Source organism: Artemia franciscana, chromosome 18 (genome assembly GCF_032884065.1).
Source record: "Artemia franciscana chromosome 18, ASM3288406v1, whole genome shotgun sequence".
Lineage (NCBI taxonomy): Eukaryota > Metazoa > Arthropoda > Branchiopoda > Anostraca > Artemiidae > Artemia > Artemia franciscana.
Window position 1 is genome coordinate 9,786,589 of NC_088880.1, and position 25,001 is coordinate 9,811,589.

The 25,001-nt window shown below is 35.7% G+C and overlaps 1 protein-coding gene across 1 annotated transcript in view; it reads left to right on the forward strand.

Annotated features, from left to right (window-relative positions):
• Window positions 1-25,001, forward strand: part of LOC136038582 (protein tolkin-like) — a 150,507-nt gene that overhangs the window by 66,234 nt on the left and 59,272 nt on the right. The window contains exon 6 of the mRNA XM_065721778.1: window positions 5,295-5,421. Coding sequence (XP_065577850.1) covers window positions 5,295-5,421 — 127 coding nt within the window. The remainder of the gene's footprint in view (window positions 1-5,294; window positions 5,422-25,001) is intronic.

Here is a 25,001-nt window from a genome sequence, read left to right on the forward strand (position 1 = left end):
TCAAATACAAACTGTCTTTCTTTTCACCTTAATTTTAGGGTAAGATATCCAATTTTTTAAAGAAACTGACTTTTTATGCTGATTCCAAATGTATAAAATTCATTAAATTATCCATCAAAAGCTACGACCTTGAGAAAAACTGCTCATTTTTTAATAGGGGCACAACATCCCAAAAAGTCAAGCGATCTTAATAAAAACAACATCATCAGATTCAGCATATCAGAGAACCTTGCTGTTGAGGTTTCAAACTTCTATATACAAAAATGTGGAATGTGTATTTTTTTTTCTGGTTTCCCCAGTTGTGAACGTATCGAACCAATGGTCCCAAAGGATCAAGATGTTGATAGCCAAATTGATTGCTGAATTATCAAAATTTGGAGATAGCTATTTGGTTCTACATTCTTGAAAGTTCCAATAGCTATGCCTCTAGGTATGACATGATCCCTCCCTACCCCTCGGGAAAGAGCTGTAAGTTATGCATTTTGACCATTATTAACATGTAGTATTTGATGTTAAGAAATATTAGGACATTTTCTGTAGGGGAGGGGGGATTTTACACGAGGAGTTTTGTTCATGAGCAAGAAAGTTTCCGGGGAAAACTTTCTACCGATGGGGAATGGGATATACAAGTATGATTTGGAAAGTGATCAGAAATTAAATAGAAATTAAAGTTTTTTTCAATTGAAATTAAGGAACAACGTTAAAATTAAAACGAACTGAAATTATTACGTATTGAAGGGGGGCTGCCCCTCCTCAATCTCTGGTTTTTACACAAAAGTCGGGCGTTTTGTACCAATTCAAAAGACAGCTCAAACACAATGACCCGGTGAGTTTGAATGAGAAGTATTTTAAATAATTTTAATTCTTTAGCATAAAGAATGGGGGATCGAGAAGGGGAAAGCCACCTTAATAAAACCTCCTGTTTGTTTTAAGTTTTAAGGTTGCTCCTTAATTTCAGTTGAAAACAAAACCTTTCTTTAAAATTTATTCAAACTAGCGTCTACATTTTTTCATTGATAGTTTACTTAAGATACGATGTTTTTCATTTCTACAGTCACACCGCAGAGAATCTTTTGCTGTACAATTCCGGTCATTCGACCAATACGATTAATCTCAAAGCGTTGGCAACGCTAATACAAGCACAGATCTATGTGCTTTTTTCCATATCACTGTCGTATCCTGATGTACGTATATCGCATACGACCAAGACACCAATCTTTAGTTACTATTCTATTAGTATTTATGAGTTACCAGGGTTGAAAGGTTTAAAAATTAATGTCAAGAAGACTAAGTCAATAAGACTAGGAATAAGCGAAGGTGAAGGGGTGATATTGGGTAACGCGAAGATCAATTAAGTGGACAACTTCACTTACCTAGACAGTATTATTAATAAGGACGGTAGGTGCAGTGAAGATGTTTATATTTAGAACTGACTTACCATATCTCAAACAGTAGGGAGTACGAAAAGTCTGGTTCAATCCTCTTTTCCAGGGCTATAGTAAGAGAAAGGTTCAGATGGCTAAGACACGTTCTACCCGGCATCTCAAGAGTGCATATTGGCTTCAAAAAGGCGTATTATATGCACTATAATCTGCCTTATGCTAAGATTTAGCGTCGGGGGACAACCCTTGGTGCCCCTTAATGGCCCCTGATTGACTTAGTTTTCACTTTGGAACATGTTCTACATGATTTTGTGCATTTGAACATCTAGTACACTGCATATAAAATTATACAGTATAATCAAACTCAGTAATTTTTAGTTAGTATATTATCGGCACGTACAAACAGCTCCTCTTATTTAATCTACCATCAGTGGTCCAGTGTATATTACCCTGGAACACGTATTTGGCATAAATTTTCTTAAAACCCCGTTGAAACCAACTTAGGCCTTTGCAAGCTGCTTGTAATTTCTAAAAACATCTAATAACAACATTGCAGTACAAGTTACCGATTTTTATATATGTATTGGAACAAATTAATTTAAAATTATATTTTTTAAAAGTTAGTGTTACCAAAGTGAAGCCAAGTTTCGTGTTCACGAGAAATCTTACTTGTCTACCCGTGAAAAAACCTAATGTCGCTTATGTTTAAACTTATTTAAATGCTCTCCGAAGCACTTACACCTCCGTCCGGCTTTGTTTAATGGTTCAGATAGGGAATGACTGTACTGTCTAAATTTATATACAGTGATGTAGTAGAAAAGTCTACAGTTGATTGTATCTTCTTCAACTTGTGGACCCTTCGAGCTGCTAACCTCCCATACCGCCAATGCCTCAAATCGGCACATCATATCTTCTAGGACCTTATTGATCCCTGATTGGCCCAACTTCTACCAAGGACATATAAAGTACCTTTTTGAAATTAGGCTAATTATTAAGTTTACTGGTACCCATAAAAGGTTAGGAGCATGAGATAATCTGCCTGATTTTCGAAAAACGAGGAACATACATCAATCACACCATCAGATTCAGCATACCAGAGAACCTTGATGTAGAGGTTTCAAGCTCATATCTGCAAAAATGTGGAATTTTGCATTTTTTTTTTTTTTTTACCAGCAAAGAAAGATCACGGATGCGTGTTTATTTTTTTCATGGGTGATAGTATCGATATAACAGTCCTAAAATATTGGGGGAGGTCCCATCCGGATGAAAATTAGAATTTCTAGTGCCCTTTTTAAGTGACCAAAAAGATTGGAGGACAACTAGGTCTCCATACACCTTTTTTCTCAAAATCGTCCGATTAAAATTTTGAGATAGCCATTTTGTTCAACATAGTTGAAACGACCGATAACTTTGCTTTTGGAGATAACATGACCCCCCACAGCCCCATGAGAAAGGTCTTTAAGTTATAAAATTTGAGAACCCCTCCTCAATACCTCGCTCTTTATGCTTAAGTTTTAATTGCGTCCCAAATCTTTAAGAACGACTCCTGAACGACTTCTAAAGCACTAATATACTCTGGCATGGAGAGTGAGTCATTGGAACTCCCCCTTCTCATATACGTAATTATCTTATATACGTCATATACTGTTCGTTTTAAGTTTTAATGCTGCTCCTTACTTTCAGTTGAAAAAAAACTTTTTTTTTTTAATTTAATTTTAACAAAATAAGGTCTCATAAGTGTTGGTTGTTCCCGATGACCTTTTCTGAAAGCCGATTTTGATCCTTATCAATAGGCCATTAGTGACACACGCATAGGGATGTTCTTGGGACCCGCTCTCTACCAGTCCTAAATTTCTCAGACTTTCTGGGCATTTCTTATTTGAATTGTCAAACAAAGTTATTTTTTTTAACGTTGCACTCTCCCCCAGAAAAATACTGTGCGCGCCTGAAGGCATTTAAAAACATCCGCTACTTGTAGTTCAATAATTTAATCCCCAAAATTCTGGATTTGCTGGATTTGCTTGAACTCTGCATTCTGTTACAAAATCACCCAAATTTCTCCAGGGACCCATTTAGAGCTGGGTCGACTCTGGCTGAGGTTGCAGCGTCTCGGAACTGACCGTTATTCCAAACCAAATAACCAGCTATACCAGGACTCGGACCGCCTGTCATGTCCTCACGGTCAAATGATTTCAAGTCTATTGTGGTAACAACTCGACTAGGACAGCCTTACGTGGATAGCCAAATATTAGGAATAACTCATTAATGCAATTAATGCATTAATTAATGCAATTGCAATTTAATTCCATTAAAATGCAATTTTGACCATTCAAAAGCAGAGTTTATCTCATCACTCTTATTTCAAATAAAAATAACAACCCTAAAATGCATCTAACTATAAAACACATAGAGATGTTCGCATACACTGAGATTATACAAACCTGCCTACACTAATATTATATTAGGATAAACTGATATTTTACATTTCGGACACATGTTGGAATTGTAGTCATGCATTGATTACTGTATTTTTGTCTATTAAAGTGTATTTGAAATTTATGCAGTTAATTTTTCTATTTATATTTTGCTTATTAGCATACTAATGATTTCGTGACAGGGCTCTAGATGTCTAGTCATTTCTATAATATCCTTTTGTACAACTTTGTTTATAATCATTGAAAACTATTTATTTTTTTAATTGGAATATCTGTTAATTAGTTTATCATGTTGATTTCTATAGCATTGTTTTGTAACTTTGTTAGTTAAGAACTCTTCTCAAGACAGTCCACCATGCCTAAAGGCTGACAGCTACTATTTTTGTTGGTCAATAAGTTAACTACAGTAATTAGAAATGCGGATTTTATTTTTAATACATTAATTAACTATCAACTGTTAATTGAATAATTTGAATAAAATAATTAGTAAATTATTTAAAATATATTAACCATTATTTGTATCAATTAAATAATTAATTAAGAATGAATAAACTTAAATACGACTTTTTCTATTTGGGTTAATGCTATATTTCCTTTTAAACTTGCTAATACAAATTTTATTTATTGAATTTATTTTGTTCATACTGCTTTATTTTTTGTTCTTATTTTGTTTGTTATTTATTTTTTTTGACTGTTTTTTTTTTTATTTTGACTGCTTGTTGAATCGCTTTTACGGCTACACTCTACTAAAAACTGCGTTTAACCTTCGTCCGATCCAGTTTTTTTTTATTTTTCAAGTTTTATTTTTATTTTTTATTATGATTTTAGTATGCTGTGTTATTTATTTGATGCGATTTTTTCTTGCTTTTTTTTGCAGGCTTCAATATTTTTAAGTTCTCTGTTTATCTTCAGGGGCTATTTTTTTCAGGGTGGTATCTTTCTTCATATCTACGTAATTACTGTTTTCTCTACAGTTTTTCAATCTCAGTTTGTTTCTGACTCGTTCAAATTTTTTGTATTTTTGGTTTTCTCTATTTTTGTATATTTTTTTCATTTTTTTTTTTTTTTATGAAGACGGCTTAGCGTAGACTTTTCAAACAATTTCCTTGTTTTTTTATTGGTTGAAAATGTTCTTGAAAAATTTAAAGTTTAATCATGAATATCCTTTAACTATAACGGTATACTAAAACGTGTACAAACGAACCAGTTTTGTTTCCTCTTTAAAAGTTGAATTTTCCCACTAACTTCAATATTGATTTGTTAAATATGAATAGCCTATATGCTTTCCTTTGCGAACTCGCCGTTTTCTTCAACCAATCTTATTTTTTATAGTATTTACATATTGATTTTTGGCAGAAGTCTTTCTTATCTTGGTTAGTTAGCAATCCTTTTATTGGTGAAAATTTCTCCCATCTCTCGACTCTTTATCTTTCTAAGAAAGTCCCTTTCATTAGCTTTAATCTCCTTCATGTTCAAGGGGACTTATTTGGATACGATATTGCCTCAAGTGGATCCAGAAACAAAAAGTCGTCCGGAAATTGGCCAACGGGTTCGTCTCAGTGAAGGAGATATTGCACAGACTAATCTTCTCTATAAATGCCCAAGTAAGTCCTTTTTCTCTTTTCAAAATCACAATTTATATTCATTGCTGAGCACATAGGTAATATTTTATTGCTTTGGTTAAAACTCTATTTGACCCCATCCCCTCTCCTGTGGTATTTTCATAGAAAATCAAAGCGCTTAACTTCATGAAACAAAAGGACTTACAGATGTCAAAGCAAAATGTAAGTAACTCTTTTCAATGGATGTACCAGTGATAAGATACCAGGTTTCTTGGATTTTTTTTTTTATTTCGGGATGGGGCCAGTGGTATAAAAGCAATTTTGTGATAATTCTAAAAGAAACATATACAAATGTTGGATATTGTACGATTTCGGGGCCAACCTAGAATTTTTGAAAATGCGCTTGGTTTTGAAAAATATTCTTTTTATATCTTGATTAAAAAATTGAAGTCTTTGACCCTCTCCCTAAATTTTCGTGAATTGACGCCTCAGTTTACATCTTTTCTACCCCTGATGCATAAATTATTACTATATAATATAATATATAAATTTAATTGTATATAATGTATAAAATATAATGCATAAAACATAATATATAAAATATAATGCATAAAACATAATGCATAAAATATAATGCATAAACAATAATGTATAAAATATAATTGGTATAAATAATTTACATGGTGAATTAAGTTATCCTTAAAGTACCAAGAACAATAAAAATGATATATGAGTCTTTAAACTGGTTAGGCTAAGTGGAAACTGACTTAACCATAAATGTTGTAGAAAAAAATCAGAAAACCACGGAATTAAATTTTTAATGAAAAAGGTCTCCATATGCAGTTACTTAATTCTATGCTTAGCAGGCGTCAAGTTTGAAAATACGGAGCGTGTGTGGATATTAAGCAGGAAATGAACGAAAACAACACATCATCATGAACTGTAAATTTACTGATTGCTTTAGCATAGGACAAACTGTCGTAAATTTGAGCTATACATTAGTATTGATATTATTAACATTGTTCAAGATTAAAAGCCGTCAACTTATTCGTTAATAAAATTATTTACCACAATATGTTTTTATAAATATCAATCTGGCTATTCTATTCTTTTATATTTACCCCTTAGTTGACTAATGATCCGTTAAATGAAAAAAAACAAGTTTTCTTTATTGAAAGTAAGGAGTAACATTAAAACTCAAAACGAACATAGATTATTCCGTATCTGAAGGAGATATTCCCTTCTCAATACCTTGCTCTTCATGCTAAAGTTTTTAGCACTTCGCAAAAAAAAAGTTTCTATTCAAATTAAATGGCTCTTGTGTCTCAGGAGTCGTTCTTAAAACATTAGGACAAATAGCCAAACTTTAGCGTACAGAACAAGGTATAGAGGAGGGGGCAGCCCCTTCAAATACGAAATAATTTCTGTTCGTTTTGAGTTTAATGTTGCTCGTTACTTTCAATTGAATAAATTTTCTTTCTTTTATTTAATTTCTGCTGTTTTTTCAAATAATCCTGGTAAATCTGGCTCACCCTCTGTTAAAAATTTCCTCCCCTTGCAGGAAACTCCTCCGTGACCCACGAAAGATATACCCCCTTAAAATTCCTCCGGACAATTCCATCGTTACTGAAAATACCCTACCCACTTCCGTAAAATTTCTTGCAGACGACTCGGCCTGAAAAATTATCCTTAGCACACTTTCATGTGACGAAATACTTCAAGTTCTAATTGTTTCTCCGGTCACTCCGGAAATCCCTCCTTCCGTGGAACTTTTTTCTAGAAATCAAAGCACGCAGAAAATTTCCCTCAGACAGATGTTCCCCTAGAACATCTCCACATGCAAAATTCAGTTGGCAAAGACAAAGTAAGACAAATAAAAAGAATTTTGTATGGACTTATGTCAAATTCCCCTTGAAAGTTCACCCTCAGAAATATTCCTCCCCACGGAAAATTATACCCATGAAACCCACTCCAAGCACAAATCCCCCCCCCCGAAAATTACTGTATACTTCCCAATAGCAAATACTAGGCTATATGCAAACAATGGGCAATTTTTATAAATTTAACACCTATTCCCAGGGCTTTATTGTTACTTAATTAGAGCACTAGAACTGTTAATCCCATTCAAATGAGCCCTCTCTCTTTGTTCTATCTAGGATTATTGATTCGATACGATCACCCAGGAAAAAAACACGCATCTGTGATCAATCTTCTGGTATAAAAAATAAATCCACATTTTTGCAGATAGGAGCTGGAAACCTCTCCAGTAGCGTTTTCTGATACGCTGAATCTAATGGTATGGTTTTCATGAAAATTCTTTGACTTTTAGAGGGTATTTCCCTCCTCGTTTGAAAATCAGTCTAATTTTCTCAGGCTCGTGGCCTTTTATGGGTAATACTAAGCTTAATGAATCTTATGTATTTGGGGCTTAAGTGGCTTACAGTTTTTCCGTGTGCCGTACCCTAAAGGATCACCCTATTTTGTCCATTACAAAAATTTATTAGTTTATTAGTTTGTATGAACTACTCAAAATTGATTTGGCGGTCTTCCTATAGCTTGTAAAGCACAAAAAATCTGTAACGACGTAAAGCCAAAAGCCGACAACTTATTTCCCGGGAATCCGAGAAAAATCATTTAACTTCTCGTATTTTTTTGCCAGAGAGATATATATTCAGTTTTAATGAACTTACTTCAACAAAAAGTTGATGATCTAGTATACCGGCTTGGAATATACAAATAATCAACCCAAAGAAAATATGATTTTAGCGCTATTGGCCAATTTGCTTGTTCTCTGTGGTGTCACCCAGTTTTATTGACAAGCTCGCCAACAAAAGGGACACAAAATTTCATTGGGTCTTCAGTAATATCTCACAGTCGCATCACAGTTTTGGAGATTTTGATGATAGTTAGTTCCCCTGGGAAAGTTTGCTAATAGGCCCTTTCTCTTTGTGGCGGACATCAACCGCTGAAACTCGCAAAATGATTTTAAGGTACCACGTCCTCTTATTATAAAGAAAGAAAATGATTAAAAATGAGGTTTTTAATGAAAGAAATACAGACAAAACACACAAAGTGAATATTTCGAGAGGACAAACTTCTCTCTTCTTCAGCGCAAACAAAATAATATATACAAGAGAAATACCGAAGAAAAAACAAACAAAACAAACTCGCCAAGTCAATGTGGAAAAAAAAACAATGAAAAAACAAAAATTAATAGATAAATAAAATAAAATAAAAGCCAAAAATTGTAATAACTAAAACGAAAATTGTTCGCTAGTATCTGTCGATGGCAGTTCTGTTGTTTTTTTTTGCGCAAATCGAGGGTATTGGCAAATGATTCGCTTTGGGGTTGTTAGGTAGTATTTGGTTTTTGTTCTTATAATTTCAATTTTTTCGTTTTGGTTTTTTCTTTTTTTTACATTGACTTTCCGTGTTTCTTTAGTTTGTTTTTTCTTCGGCCTTTTCCTTGTATATATTATTTTGTTCGCCCTAAAGAAGAGAGGTGGTTGTCCTCTCAAAATATTCGTTTTGTGTTTTTTTAGTATTCTCGTTTGGCCTTTAAAAACGCCATTTTTGGCTGTTTTCTTTCCTTATATTATGGCAGGCCAATGTGGTTTAAGAAATTATTTGCATCCTCTTATGCGCTAAAATAAACAAGAACGGCTTTCCCTAAGAATTTATAACTTCGTTATTCGTATGCAGTTGTTCTAACAGCAACGTGGGGAAAAAACTTAATTAGTAGTCCATTTTTATATTGTTCTCAACTAAAAACGCCTTGTGAATGACAGTAATCTGTTTATGTGAAGTTTTTCAAACAAAGGCTTCTCCAGAAATAAAGCCAGCTTGGGAAATAGCTTTTAGCTTCTATCTGCAAGAATACATAATATATTCTCGGTTTATTTGAGAAATCAGTACAAGCATGGAATTTGATTAAGAAACAAACTTTTATTTATATTTGCTGAAAAGTTGAGGGACTATCCAGAATTGAGGAGCTATGAAAAGTTGAGGAAAACCAGCAGGCCCCAAAGGCAGACTTTTTTAAGGCCCTTCCAACTTTAGCGGCAGGCACGTACGCAGAATTTCATTCTGTGGGGGGGGGGGGTATAATCATTTCAAATTAATGTATTGATAAGAAGTGCGCAAAAATTGTAAGAAATTTTTAATTTGGTAGGTGGGCCTGTGCCCCAAGGCCGGCCTTCGTGCTTACCTCAGTGGTTTCTGGAATACGGTATTCTCAAACTGGTGGGGTTCAAACACATTCTTTTATTCTGTTACATTATTTAGCAGAATCCCAAGGGAATAGTTAATGATGGACCTACTACTACTACCACTACTACGACTATCAAATCACTGCAGCACCAAACCACTTGAGGCAAACGCAGCTTTGGGCGCACCTCCTTTATCCCAATCTATTCCGATCCTCCCTCTGTACGCTCACCCAGCCTCCTTACTTTTTGAGAAGTAGTGATTCAGTCGGAATATGGTCAGTTCTAAATATAAACGTCTTCACTGCACTGGTAAGTGAAGTTGTCCACTTGATTGGTCTTCTTGTTACCCAACATCACCCCTTCAGCTTGGCTCATTCCTAGTCTTATTGAATTAGTCTTGTTGACATTATTTTTTAACCCTTTCAACCCTGGTAAGTCATAAATACTAATAGAATAGTAACTAAAAATTAGTGTCTTGGTCGTATGCGATATACGTAGATCAGGATACGAAAGTGATATGCAAAGAAGCACATAGATTTGTGCCGACGTCAGCGTTGCCAACGCTTTTAGATTAATTGTATCGGTCTTATGATGGGATTTGTACCGCAAAAGATTCTCTGCGGTGTGACCATAGCATTCCGTGTCGGTTTCCATTTCATCGGAAAAAAACATTAAAATAAACTGAAAAGCAAGCAAAGTTTTTTTTCGCTCATATCTCCATCATCTTTTTGAAAATCGTAAAAATTTTGTGTGCCTTTTTTTTAGGATGGTCAGTTTTGGAATTTGGTTAGATTTTCCTGTGTCGCGTTTGCGTTCGACGAAAATCAAATTTCTTTTGCTTTCACCCCTAAAAATTGACAGGAGAAGTTTTATAAATCTTGAAAGTTACAACCGTAGCTTACCGAAATGTATTAAAAATTTTTGATTGTACCATACAACTGCCCAAATTTATAAAATTGTACTAGGACCTCTAAATTATACCTAGAACACTGTAATTTTACCGCTTTGTCAGCGCTGGTATTCACTCATATTAGTGTTCAACGTTCAACCTTGGATTTTTACACCCAAGTCATTGATATGAATTCAATACTAACTGAGAAAAAATTTATGGTTTGATGGTAGATGCGAAGCATAGATCTAGATACTAGGGTCAGGTACAAACCCTTGATATTTTTGGAAAGATTGGGGAGGGGAAGGGTTCAACAACAACGAAATATTTCACGATGGGGCCCTGACTAGGAACTTCCCTAACTAGAATGACATGCAAAAATGCCTCGCAGATTTGTAAATGTGTTTAGACCAACCCTCTCATATTGTCCTGCTGTGGACCGCAGTCTCCAAGCGTCTTTTGTGGGTTCCTTCTGAGCATTCGTAGGGAAATACTGTCGTAAGGAAAAAAAATATTCTACTCTTACCCATGCAGGGTTGAACTGGACACCGTCCATTTCATCCCAAAATAGAATGTATGGATCAACAATTCCCTCAATCACGATCCGAAAGAGAATGCCATTTGGAGTAAGAATATCAATAATAAGGTAGATAGCGCCCTCTTAATTTTAGAATGACAGGAGATTTTTAGAGAAACAAGCAAAAAAATTTCCGGTACTTTACTTACGGCTTAATACAAAAACGATCAAAGTGCCAGATAAAACTGACCAATCATCTTTTGCAATTTAACTTTTGAAGAGTCCAATCAATAAACTAAGGATTCTTCCTTAAGACATAAAGGTTAGACGACACTCTTACTAATTTTCCTAGAGTCTTTCCCCAATATGTATCAGAGCAATTAAGATTTTCTGGCTACACTCCTATCCCCCCTATAGCTCATGAAATTAATGACATAGAAAAAAACAAAAACGCACAGAATTGCCTTGGTCTGGAATTCTGGGGCTGTCTATATTACCCTTATAATATAAGGTAGTACGGTAAGTGTTATATTACCCCTGTTCTCATAATACCTTATCCTTCGACTTCACAACCCTGGATTTAATGCTAAAGTCATTAATATTAATCCGGCACTAATTAAAAAATCAAGTGTAAAGATTGTATTTCATAACTGCGAATTTATAATTATCAGTCGTGCCTCTGAATAATTTAACACATAGCAAACTTCACCCCCAGGATTTATGGGCTTGTTTATAAGAAGTGTATAAAATGACTTTTAATTCGTATTTAGCCATTCCATTAAAAGGTAAATTAAAAGAAACGGGTATGGTATTGCAATTACCAATTATGGTACTATATTAATAGAAATAGTTAATTTATGCCTGATCAGAAACTGAACTTCAATTATAGAATTTAAATAATTCATCAAATAGTAAGTCTATTGGCCCCAGGGCCTTATCAAGGATTATTTTTGGGGGAACGGCCATAGGCTATTTTTTTTTTGGGGGGGGGGCACATACAACTTTAAAAACGCATCAAAATTTGTTTATATTCAATTTTGCTACGTTTTTTACGAGTCGGACAAACATTTTTTTTTGGGGGGGGGAGTGTTCAAACCCTCTAACCCCCGTTGATATGGACTTGATTGGCCTGAATTCAAGTAAATTTCCGATTTGCATAGGAAATCTTCATCTTCGAATCATGTAGTAATATCTACTTTTCTAGCCACAGAGCCTACTTACCTTTAGCCTAGTCCCAATTCCAAACGCTTTTTTTCTTTATTCTTTTCCTTATTTACTTTTAGGCTAAATATACTAAATAAGAAATAAAAAAGGGTCGCTATTAATTGTTATCCAAAATTAATGCCTATTAGCTATTCAACAAAGTTTAGTTTTATAATTTAATACCTTTTTTTTATACCCCGATTTGAATACCCCAGTTTTTTGCTGATATATTTTTCAAAAGCAATTCATTGTTTTCTTCATGGTTAATCACTGGATTTTTATGATGATTTTATATATAATATATATATATATATATATATATATATATATATATATATATATATATATATATATATATATATATATATATATATATATATATAAGTTTCATCAAATTTAGTCTTAGTCATCAAAAGTTACGAGCCTGTGAATGTTTACCATATTTTGGAACATAGGGGGAAACACCCCCTAAAAGTCATAGTATCTAAACGAAAATCATACCGTCGCATTCAGCGTATCAGTGAACCCTACTGTAGACGTTTCAAGATTCTAACTACAAAAATGTGGAATTTCGTATTTTTTGCCAGAAGACCGATCACGGGTGCGTGTTTATTTTAATTTTTGTATTGTTATTTTCTTTTCCCCAGGGGTGATCGTATCGACCAGTGGTCCTAGAATTTTTTGAGAGGGATCATCCTAACTGAAATTAAAAGTTCTAGTGCTCTTTTTAAGTGACCAAAAAACTGGAGGGCACCTAGACCCCTCCCACGCTCTTTTTCCCCAAAGTCAACGGATCAAAATTTAAGATAGCCATTTTGTTCAGCATAATCAGAAAACCTATTAATTATGTCCTTGGGGATGACTTACTCCCTCACAGTCCCGGGGGAGGGGCTGCAAGTTAAAAACTTCGACCAGTGTTTACATCTAGTAATGGTTATCGAGAAGTATACACACGTTTCCAGGGGATTTATTTTGGTTGGGGGGGGGGGTTGAAGGTGGGGGGTTACGTCGGAGGATCAATTCAAGGAGGGTTTTTGTCATGGGGAAATAGAACTTTCCAGGAAGGCGGCACAGGATTTTCTAGCATTATTTAAAACAAAAAACAATGAAAAAATAAATATGAAAAGGTTTTTTCAACTGAAAGTAAGGAGCAACATTAAAACTTAAAATGAGAAGAAATTGTTACTCATATGAGGGATTCATCTCCTCCTAAATACCACGCTCTTTACGCTAAAACATTTTTAGTAATTGCAACTATTTATTCCACGGCCATTGTGATTCAGGGATCATTCTTAAAGAATTGGGACAAAATTTAAGTTTTAGTGTAAAGAGCGAGGTATTAACGATTGGGAAACCTCCTCATATACGTAATAAAAATATACGAATATAGAAGCTCGTTACGTAAGTTAATTAGTAAGTTACGTATATTTTTTACTAATAAAAACGTTCGAAAAAAATTTAAAGTTCTATTGCCTTTTTAAGTAACCAAAAGATTGGAGGTTAACTAGGGCTCCTCTCCCACTTCTTTTCCCTCAAAATCGTCCGATCAAAACTAAGAAAAAGCCATTTAGCCAAAAAAAATATACAAATTTCGTTTTAATTATTCATGTGCGGAGAGCCGAAATCAAGATGTAAATTTAAAACGAACTAAAAAACGAAAAAAACTTAAAAAACTCAAAACGAACAGAAATTATTCCGAATATGAAAGGGGCTGTTCCATCCTCAGCGCCCCGCTCTTTACGCTAAAGTTTTTTACTGTTTTAAAAAGCAGAGTTGAGAGAAAGAGTCAAACTTTAGCGTAAAGAGCTGGGCGCTGAGGAGGGAACAATCCCTTTAATATACAGAATAATTTTTGTTCGCTTTAAGTTTTAATGTCGCTCCTTACTTTCAGTAAAAAAAAAAAAAAAAACTTGCTTTTTATTTAATCAAAAACAAAGTCCACATTCCGGTTTACAATTATTTATGGGTTCTATCAGTTGCCATGTAGTGATTAAATTGTTAGCTAGACTACAAACCGGTAAACATTATCATAAAACATGAGATAATAATAAAAAACTAAAATAACAAACATAAAATGAAACTTGAAACGATAAATGTAAGTTATAAAACAATATTTATAATGCTACCAAAATATCATTGCAAACTTTGCTCATGGCAATCAAGCCTATTTGAAATTGACTAATGTCAACCTAGGTATTACTTCCGCAATCATTTATTAGTAGTCATTTTTAATATCTTGGAAAGAGGAATTTCGTTCCATGGAACCCCTACAGTCTTTCTCTATCCCACATTCCGTTTTAGCGACTTTCTTATTCCTAATTTCCCTATCTTTTCATAAGCTTTTCCAAATCGTAACTGTGACAAAATTGTCATTTTAGCATTTTATTTCGGTAAAAAATAAGTACAGGGCCACTTAAAAAATAGTGTTTTTGAGGATTGTGTCCGATTTATCTCCTATGATATATGTTTGGTATCTAATGAGAGATTAATTGGCGAGGACTTCTAAAATATGTTTCCGTCTCTTCTCGAACAAAGAGATTTTTAGGTTGATTAAAGTTTTGTTTTATTGCTAACAAATTTGTTGATCAATGAAAATCGTTGGGTGGAAAAAAAAATGGTAAATCTGGCCAAAGTCAGACAAGTCGAAATTGGAAACTTTGGATCGAATAAATTTAATACATTTTTTTTTATATAGACCCGCCTCAGGGGCAAAGGCAGTCAAAAGACGTGTTTGGTACACATAATATATCTTTGTAAGTGACCCACAGGGCTTGTATGAAATTTCACATGACGTCTCCATTTCGTATTTTGTATTTTAAAGGTACTACTACTACCACTACTAACAATAAACTCTAGCACCAAGACTCCTGACGCCAACACAGCTGCGCACGCTTTTCCTCTACGCCCGTCTTTTCAGAGCCTTCTTTAATCCCCTCCCCCAAAGAAGATCCAATTTCCTTTAAATTCTTCCTGACAATCTTCTCCCAGCCCATTCGGGTACAATCTACTTTTCTTTTGGCCCTAGATGGGTGGCTCAAAAGGACATTCTTTGATAACCTGTCATCCTTCATCCAAAAATATGTCCTAGTCGTCTCATTTTTTCTCTCAATATAGTCCTGGAAAGTGCTATAGAACCAAGTTTGTCCCCCAGATTGTTGATTGAAATACGATCTGTCAAATGAGTACCCAAAACTATCTGCCTACCGTTTCTCTGGAAAACATTTAACAAATCCTCCTCCGTCATCCGAAACGTCCACGTTTCAGAGCCTTGACAGCTTTCAACTGTCATTGACAACTTGACAAATTACAACTTGACAACTGTCATTGCTGTAGCTTCCAATATTCTAATCTCGGTTCGTAGACTTATCTCCCTATTCTTCCAAACTTTTCCCAACTGTAAAAAATACTCTGGGACTTGGCTATTCTACTTTTTACATCTTCACTACATCCACCACTTTACTAACAATACTACCCATGCAAGTGAAGCTTATCAGCTTGATAGATCTTCCTGCTACCTGAAGTCACCTCAACAACTTCACTTATCCCAAGTCTAAGCATCTTAGTCTTCTTAAAATTGATTGTCAAACCTATTCTAGGACGATAAACTCTCAAAACCTTCAAAAATCCATTTATTTTGCTATCATTTTTATCTATGACAACAGAGTCTAGAAAAGTGTTATCTTCCTATTTGGTTTCATGCTCTCCCATAGCCTTTGCTGTGTTCCTCAGGACAAAGTCTACCAAATTGATTCATATACATGGGGATAGAATACAATCCTGATTAATCTGTGATTCAATTTCAAACCAACTAATAACCTTACTTCCTGTTTTAATCTCAGTAATATTGGTCTCGTACGAAGCTCTGATAACCTTAATATAGTATCTAGCATACCATACAAGGTTAGGATCTTTACTAAAGCTCTTCTATCAGCTTAATCAAACGCCTGTCCGTAATCTATTAAGCTGATGAAGTTGGTTGATGCTTTCTCTCCTCTTCCAAAAGCTACAATGTTTTATCTTAAAACTTTATCTACAGTTTCTCTGAGTCTAAAAACTGTCATCTCTAAAAGTAATTTGCTTCCAATAGAAACAAAGCTAATGCCTCTCTAATTACAACATTTACTCTTTCCTCGCTATCTTCCCTCTCACTTTATTACTACATCACCTTTCTTGTAAATAGATTTAATCAAAGGTTTATTCACGGTGCTCAGTAATGTATCTCCGAATTCGTAAAAACTCACCACACTATCGGCACCTGAGGCCTTATTAAATATACTTTTTTATTTACAGAGTAAAAGAACTGATTTTGTCTATAAATGTATCGTCCTTGAGTAACACCGATAAAAAAGAATGCCACCTCTTCAACTTGCCACTCTACGTAAAAGTCTTATTGTGATTTGAAAATAATTTCTATTGAGGGTCAACGGCCCTTTTGTTCGGGCAGTCATACTTAAAGGATTTGGACAAAAAGCCAAACTTTAGCGTAAAGAGCGGAGGTTGAGGATGGGACAAATTCCTGACATATATACAACTTCTGCTTTTTTCATGTCACTTTTTATTTTTATTTGGAATTTTTAAATTTAGTTTTGTTTGCTTTTAATTGCATACCCTAGGCTACCCCAAATGCAAGAAGGGCTACAATTTCCATAAACTGACTCTTTAAATATCCTCTTTCAACTCCTTTCTAACATTCAAGTTAAGTATTCGTTAAAATATGCCTTGAGAATGATCATCCCTGAAAACTTAACGCTTTCAAGCCATATGCAGCGCCAAAGCACTGTCTAATTAATGAGCAATGTTGGCACACGCACATTATTATTTATTTTTTCTGACCAAGGCACAAAATATAGAAGGAGTTGTTGAAGAAACTTCGAAAGTGGATCTTTCAATTGGAAATTGAAAATTTAAGTGCCCTTGTTAAGAGTCAAAAGTGATTGGAGGGCAATCATCCCACCTATCATTTCTCCAAATACATCCAATCAAAATTTTGAGATATTAATTTTTTTAGCATATTTGAAAGGTCCAGTAATCAAGTCCTGAGACGACATCCCTTTCCAGAGTCCTCAGGAAAGGCCTACAAGTTAAAATAATATGAAAAAAAGTTCGTTTTCTTAAAGAGTTAAAGAGGCTGCGTCCCAAAGTCGGACCTTAAAACGTACAGGAATTAGAAGAGGCAGTTGGGGGGCTGCCGCCCCCCAAACCCCCAGCTTTTAAAGACTCTTTTGTACAGGTTTTTTTGTTTTTTTGCTAACCCCCAGCTCTTGGCTTCGGAAAGGCCCTCTTTTAATTACAAAAAAATTGAAATGAATGAATAATGGAATAACTTCGAAAAATGTTAAACACAAGAGGACAGGAGAACCATTGCGCCGAAACTAGTAATTAGTAACAATGAAGTCCCCCCCCCCAAAAAAAAAAAACCTGTACAAAAGAGTCTTTAAAAGCTGGGGGTTTGGGGGGCGGCAGCCCCTCAACTGCCTCTTCTAATTCCTGTACGTTTTAAGGTTCGACTTTGGGACGCAGCCTCTTTAACTCTTTAAGAAAACGAAGTTTTTTTCATAATATTTCTGTACGTTTTTCTACAATCCATGGTGGATGTAATTTAATAATTCCTGTACTCCTCGTACAGGAATTAGGAGAGGAACTTGGGTGGCTGCCGCCCCCCCCCCCCCCCGCTTTTAAATCATTGTATAAAATAGAAAAAAAATAGATAGAATGACCGAAATGTTTCTTTTGCTCATAAGAAGCTAATATTCTGTTATCTCTCAAATGATAAGCTGTCCAGGTGTTATCAAAATTTTTTTGATGTTGTGAAAAAAAACCGCCCGTAAGGGACTTGAATCCTTGACCCGAGGATTAAAAGTCTCACGCTCTACCAACTGAGCTAATAACTTGCATGTGTGTAAATATAACTTCTCTATAGCTTTTAAAAATTTCAAATTAACATGGGCTCTTATGGAGAGAAATCCGTTAATTAAATAGCTAATGGGTGGTTTCTGGAAAACAGGGAAGGAGTTATCGGATCAAGCTGAAATTTCGCGGATAAGCTCCTGGGCCGTAGGGGACCTTAACTTGTGAATTTCAGCCCGATCGGACAACGTTAAAAGGGGTGGGGTGGGGTTGGGGTTGGAGGGTCGAAACTTTCGGGGGGTTAAGATTTTCCTACGAAACTTTCATGGGCACTTACTCGGAGAATTCCGCATCGAATGAGTCTTCGTACACCCAGATCCGATGTCGGATGTGACCTGTAGGCGTCTAGGAAAAAAAAGTAAATGAATTTTAAGTGGCTATGCGTGGTTTCTGGAAAACAGGGAAGGAGTTATCGGATCAAGCTGAAATTTCGCGGATAAGCTCCTGGGCCCTAGGGGACCTTAACTTGTGAATTTCAGCCCGATCGGACAACGTTAAAGGGGGGCTTGGGTTGACAGGTCGAAACTTTCGGCCAAATTTTCCCCATGAAGGAAAAGTTAAGATCGCTTAACATTGTCGTGTGTCGCCTCTTTATAGAGGCACGAGTGTGCCTCCTTGATGCTAGTTGCTCAATATTAGCATGTAAGGTTTTAATGGAAGCGGTGGCCGTGTAGACTTGGGAGGGACCCCTCTGATTGGGAACCAGAATTCTAGTGCCCTTTTTAAGAGTTGAATGTAATCAGTAGGTAACTAGATCCCCCCACCACCTCCACCGTGTACTCTTTTCTCCAAATACATCCAATAGGGATTTAAAGATAGCAGTTTTGTTCAAAATAGTCTACAGCTAATATAACAATACCTTTGGGGTCGATACCATCCCCCAAAGCTCGGGGGTTATGGTTGTAGGTTAAGCCCCGGGGGCATGTAAGGTTTTTACGGAAGAGGTGATTGTATTAACTCTTGAGGAGGCACATATGATTGGGAATTGAATGCTCTACTTTCATTTTAAGAGTCAAAACTAATGGAAGACAAATAGCCTCCCTCCCCTCCCCAACGTCCTGTTCTGCCGAAGTGAATCTGAGCGAAATTTTGTGATTGCCATTTGGTTTTAAACACTCCAAAAACACATAGCAATGCCTCCAGAGTTAACCCAACCACCTAGAGCCCAGATGCAAGGGCTGTAAGCTATGTTCTGGTGACCTATAAGTTTCTAATGGAATGGATGGTCGTATAAACTTCTTTTGGGGCTAATTTGATCGGAAATTGGAATTTGTAGAGTTCTAGCCTCTTTTTCAGAGTCAAAAGAGATTTGAGGGCAGCCAGTCCTCCCCGCACCCCAATCACTTTCCAAAACACATCAATCAAATTTTTGAGACAGCTATTTCGTTCAGTATTGTTGAAAAGTCCAGGAATTACACATTTGGGTTTGTCAACCCTACCAGAGCCCTCAGGGCAATGGCTGTAGGATAGGCAATTCAGTCGTTCTTTACACATAGCAAATGTTTTTGAGAAGGGTGGCCATGTTTAATTTGTACTATCTACAAATTTGAAGGACATTCAGTTGTTCCTGTCACAGACTGTTATGAGAAGGAGGAGCTAAATCAATCACAGTATGTGCATACGGCTTGTCTCAGAAATGAGTTAACAGAAATGGTTGTTTCAGGGTTGCTTCTCAACTCAGAAATGATTTAGTATATGGAACTATCAGGAAATGATGATGCAGATGATCCATTGACCAAAAAGGCAGTAATCCCATAAATACTAAAACTACCAGTACTACTACTACTGCCACCAAAGCTATAGTTTCTATAGCGAATACTGCCAAGGCTGAAAAAATTGAAATGGAACCCTTTGGAGATGTTGAGGGGGAAGTTGTGCCTGCTACTGCTGCTATTAATAGTGCTGCTACAAGTGTTACTACTATCACCAATGCAGCACTATTACTGGTACTAATGCTCGCACTGCTACCATTGCTACTATGATACTACTACTAATAAGGCTACACGTATGAAATTAAAATTTGAGAGAAGATTTTAACAACATCAAAAAGAACTTTGTGCATGCAGATTGTCAAAAGGGTGCAACTCGAAAATATATTTGGGTACTAATTTGGAGCTTCCAGAGAAAGCTTAAAGGGAAAGATCTATTAGCCAAAAGCCAATATGTGGATGCTACTACTAACACTACTATCATCGCCACTTTTACTGCTACTACTATTAATGCTGCTAAACTACTCCTAAGCTAAGAGTATTAAGATGAAAAGGGCGTCAAAAAGAGTGAAAAGGTGCATCAGTGATATTTTTGGAACGGCTTACCGCACTAAGGTTACACTTCCTGGGTATCAATTAGGGATTTATAATCAACTTACCAAAAGGCAAAATGTAAATGCTACTACTGTTACTAGTGCTGCTGCTGCCACTGTTACGACTACTACTAATAGAAAACTACTGCTGCTACTACATCTCCTATTATCACCACAACCACTATAATACTAGTGCTATGAAGGCTGAGTATATGAAGGTGAAAATATAAGGTAAAATTCAAGGATTGAAATAAATTAAAAGACACTGTGTACATGCAGATTGTTGAATAGATGTATTTCAAGAATGGAGAACTTTCATAGAATGTTTAAAGGGGAAGATAAATTGATCAAAATGCAATATGTGGACGCTACTACTAATTTTACTACCACTGCTACATTTACTACTACAACTACTGCTCCAACTACTACTTCTATTGCAACTACTTATAAGGCTAAAAGCATTCAGATGAAAATTTCAAGAAGTATATAAATATACGGGATATCAAAAGGACATATCGATTATGTTCTAGCAGCAGCTAAATCTTCCAGGACTTGAATAGATGGATGTTCGAATTTACAAAAGGCAATATGTTAATAATACTGTTGCTACTAGTACTAGTGCTATTACTATTAATAATACTACTTGTACTGCTAATGTACTATTGTGACAACTATTGCAAATACCAAACAACAAAGACAGATAAAACTAAAAAAAAAAAATCAAACAAGACTGGGGCCAGCGGAGAGAAAAGAGATGAAAGACTAAAACAACGCGTATTAAAGGACCCTATTATAGAGGTTTCAAGCTTATATCTGCAAAAATGTGAAATTTTGTAATTTTTGCTAGAAGAAAAACCACAAGTGCGTGTTAAATTCGTCTTTTTTCCCCTAAGGGTGATAGTATTGACCCAGTGGGCCTAGAAAGTCGGGAGATGGTTTATTCTAGTTTTAATGCCTTTTTTAAATGACCAAAAAATTGGAACGCAACTAGAACTCCTCCACGCCACTTTTTTCCCAAAATCGTCCGATCAAAATTTTGAGATAGATTTTTCTTCAGCATAGTGGAAAGGCTCAATAACTATGTCTTTGGACATCAAATGACCCTCTAAAGCCAATGGAGAAAGGATTTTAAGTTATTAAATTTGCCCATTGTTTAATTTTTTATTAGGAAGATGATGACGAATTTTCGGCTTGGAGAATTTTTCATGGAGAGGAAAGTTTCCAGGGGGTATACTTTTCAGAGAAAAATTACACTGGGTGAATATGAAAGAATTCCTACGAAATTTCTTTATATGTCTTGCTTTCTCTTTATCGATTCAATTTTACGCGTGGAGATGTTAAAGGTAATTGTCCTGGGTAAATTTTAACCAGAATTGAATTGTCGAGGGGATATTTCTATAGGGAGGGGAGTTTTCTGTGGGGGTGGAGCCAGGTATCCTAGCGTCATTTAAAAAGCTTGATTGTATGAAGAAGTGACACCTAAGTCACAACCCTCTCTGTTCATCTACTGCGGCAAGAAAAAGGTCACTTAAAATTACTTGCGATCATCGTTTGAACTTTTTGACTCACTATTAATTCGTACAAGGGGCGAAAGGTCGTACGTTACTACTTATTTACTATCGGTTACTAAAGTAAGAAATTATTTTTCCCCATTCCCAATAGCAAACCCTATGTATAAACAACAAGAAAATATCTCACTCCATGGGATCTGGGGGCCTGGCCTTCCCAAAAGGCATAGTTGTTACACCTTTAAACTATGCTGAACAAAATCTCAATTTCTAAATCTTGATCAGAATTCTTTAGAAGGAGGGGGAGTAAAAACAAGATATATTTGGGGGTTTGGTTGCCCTCCAATCGCTTGCAACTTACAAAAAGGGTACTAAAGTTTCAATCTCCAACCCGATGAGCCCATTCCAAAGTTTCTCTGATAACTCCTGTCATGCAAAGTGGGTCGGCAAAAAGTTAGCTATATGAATGATACGTACAGCCGTCCCTCCTCTTTACTTAGACAGTGCTACTGTGCCACCAGGACCGTGGAAAATCCCCTCATAGGCCTAACCAAAATTTTAGTCCCTGACCCTCAACCCACTTTTCTCACCCAATGTCAGGTAAAGATGCAAATTAGGGACCGACAATAAAAAACCTGAGAAAGATGGCTCTGTAGAATTCAACTTTTAGCAGAAAATTAGGTCGTACTAGGAGCCTTTCGTGGCTACCAAAAATTTTGGGAAAAAAATTATTAAAATCATGCGCCTAGCCTTACTTGTAGTGGTAGTGACAGTAATATCAATAGGATCATTACTACTAGTAGTAGTAGTAAAATGCTAACAGGAGCTGCACTAATAGCAGCAGTAGTAGTAAGTTGTCTTTTGGTCAGTTGAGCCTTCCCATCATCAAGGCATTGAAGTTTCAACTTAATACCATAAGCTGTTGCTATGATATTGGCAATGTGTCGTAGTGATAGCCTGTATCTCTATTGTGCGTTTTAATTGAGATCAATTTCGTCCTCGAAATTTTCTAAAATTTTCACCATAGGCCAATACACTTATCCTTAGTATTAGTTGCAATAGAAGTTGTACTTGCAGTTGAAGTAGTAGTAGTATTAGTAGTGGTGATTGTTTTTAAGAGTATTATTAGTAGTATATATACATTGCCTTTTTGTCAATTGATCTTCCCCAAAGTATTGCCAGAGAGTTCTAACTTAACGTCCTATGCTATTGCTGAAAAACAGTTTCTTGACAACCTGCATGCACATAATATGTTTAGATTTTGTTCAACTTTCCTCTCGATGATTTCTTAAACATTTACCCCTTATTCTCTTCATATCCTTAGCGTCGATAGTACTAGCATTGTATTAGTAGGAGTAGTGGTAGCAGTAGTAGTAGCAGCAACAGTAGTAGCAGTAGTATTAGCAACATCAGTCGTATGTGCATATTGCCTTTTGGTCAGTTGAACACCCCCCTCATCATGCTCTGGAAGCTTCACCTTGACATGGTCAGCCGTTCCTAAGATATTACTGATACGCTTTTTTTTAACAATCTTTATGCCCATAGTATGTTTTGATTTTGTCAATATTTCCTTGAATTTTCACCGCAATATCCCAAGTCTTAGTAGTAGTCGCAAAACAAAAGAAGCAATTGTAATGGAAGTGATATTAGTAGTAGTAGTAGCAATAGGAGCAGTAGTAGAAGAATGAGTATTTGTGGTAGCGCACAATTATTACCTTCTTGGTCAATTGATCGCCTCCTCATCGTCCCCTGACATAACAGGTAAAGATGCAAATCAGGGACCAAAACAAAAATAAATTTGAGAAAGTGAGCTCTGCAGAACTCAACTTTTAGTCGAAAGCTAGGCTATATTAAGAGCCTTTGATAAAAATATCAGAATCATCAGAGAGGACTATCAGAACCATCTGAGGAATCATAGTTTTTATTTTTCAAGAATAGTGGCTTAAATAAACTTGGTTAGTTTTTCTGTTTATATTCTATAAATGAATTGCTGTGAACACTTGAAGCAAGATTCAATGTAGCATCAATGAATTTTCTAATGGCCTTTACATGAACCAAAAGCCGTCATAAGGCCTTTCATTGACTCCTCCAAGGTGAAATATGTTCATGGGCGTCTCCGTATATGCCAGTTAACTCAGGCAACAATTTAAGTTCAAAATGGCTGAAATTTCTCAAAAGCATGCATCTTGATTTAGTATGCCCCCTTCATAGTCCTAGGGGACGTGAAGTCCACCAACTACTCATTGTAGACTGACACATTTTAGTAAAGCAACCGGAAATGTTTGGTCTCGGCTCTCTAATTGGGTTGGAACTGTTCAAGGGGTAGGGGTAGTTCAAGGAGGGTAGATGCCAGGTTTATTAAATGTATACTTACAAAATGACTAGTGTCCTTGAGAACCTCAAGAGACCTTATGTTCACACAAATATTCTAAATCTTCAACTTGCACAATCCAGTTTAGCCGTTAAATCTGGAGCATTAAAATGCTGCACACTTTTTTATTCTTATACCATGGTGGTAGACAGGCACTTACGCAGGAATTTTTTCGGGGGGGGGGGCAAAACCTTCGAAACAGCAGATATAAAATAGCACTTTTTTTATTCAGTAATGCAAAAATGCTCGTATATCGGAAAATACAGATTAACTTTAATCTGTAGTATTGTAGCGGATGGGGGGAAGAAGTCAAAAGCCTCAAAAGTACGTTTTAGGCTCAGGTTATGTTCATAGCGATTTAGAACCAGCGATGAATCTATTATGTCCCACTGAAAGGGAAATTTTAGGGTTAACAGTTCAATATGGGTGCTTGGGGGGTAGTTCTTCTATTTCAAAAACGTAGATTTTAATGAAAAATGATAGTTTCCGAAATTGATCCATTAAAAGCTTTACTTTATCCTGAAAAGGGGGGATAAACGCCCTAATATCAAGGATAATTCTATTTTGCTGTGGAAAGCAAAATCTCTTAAAAAAAGATAACAGTACAATTGCTAATTACTTCAAAGAAGGTAAAAATTTAGACAGAAAATGAGTTAATAATTGGGCAGTGACTTGACCGGGTAATTGCATGCTGTAAAATCCCCCAAAAAAGGCTTC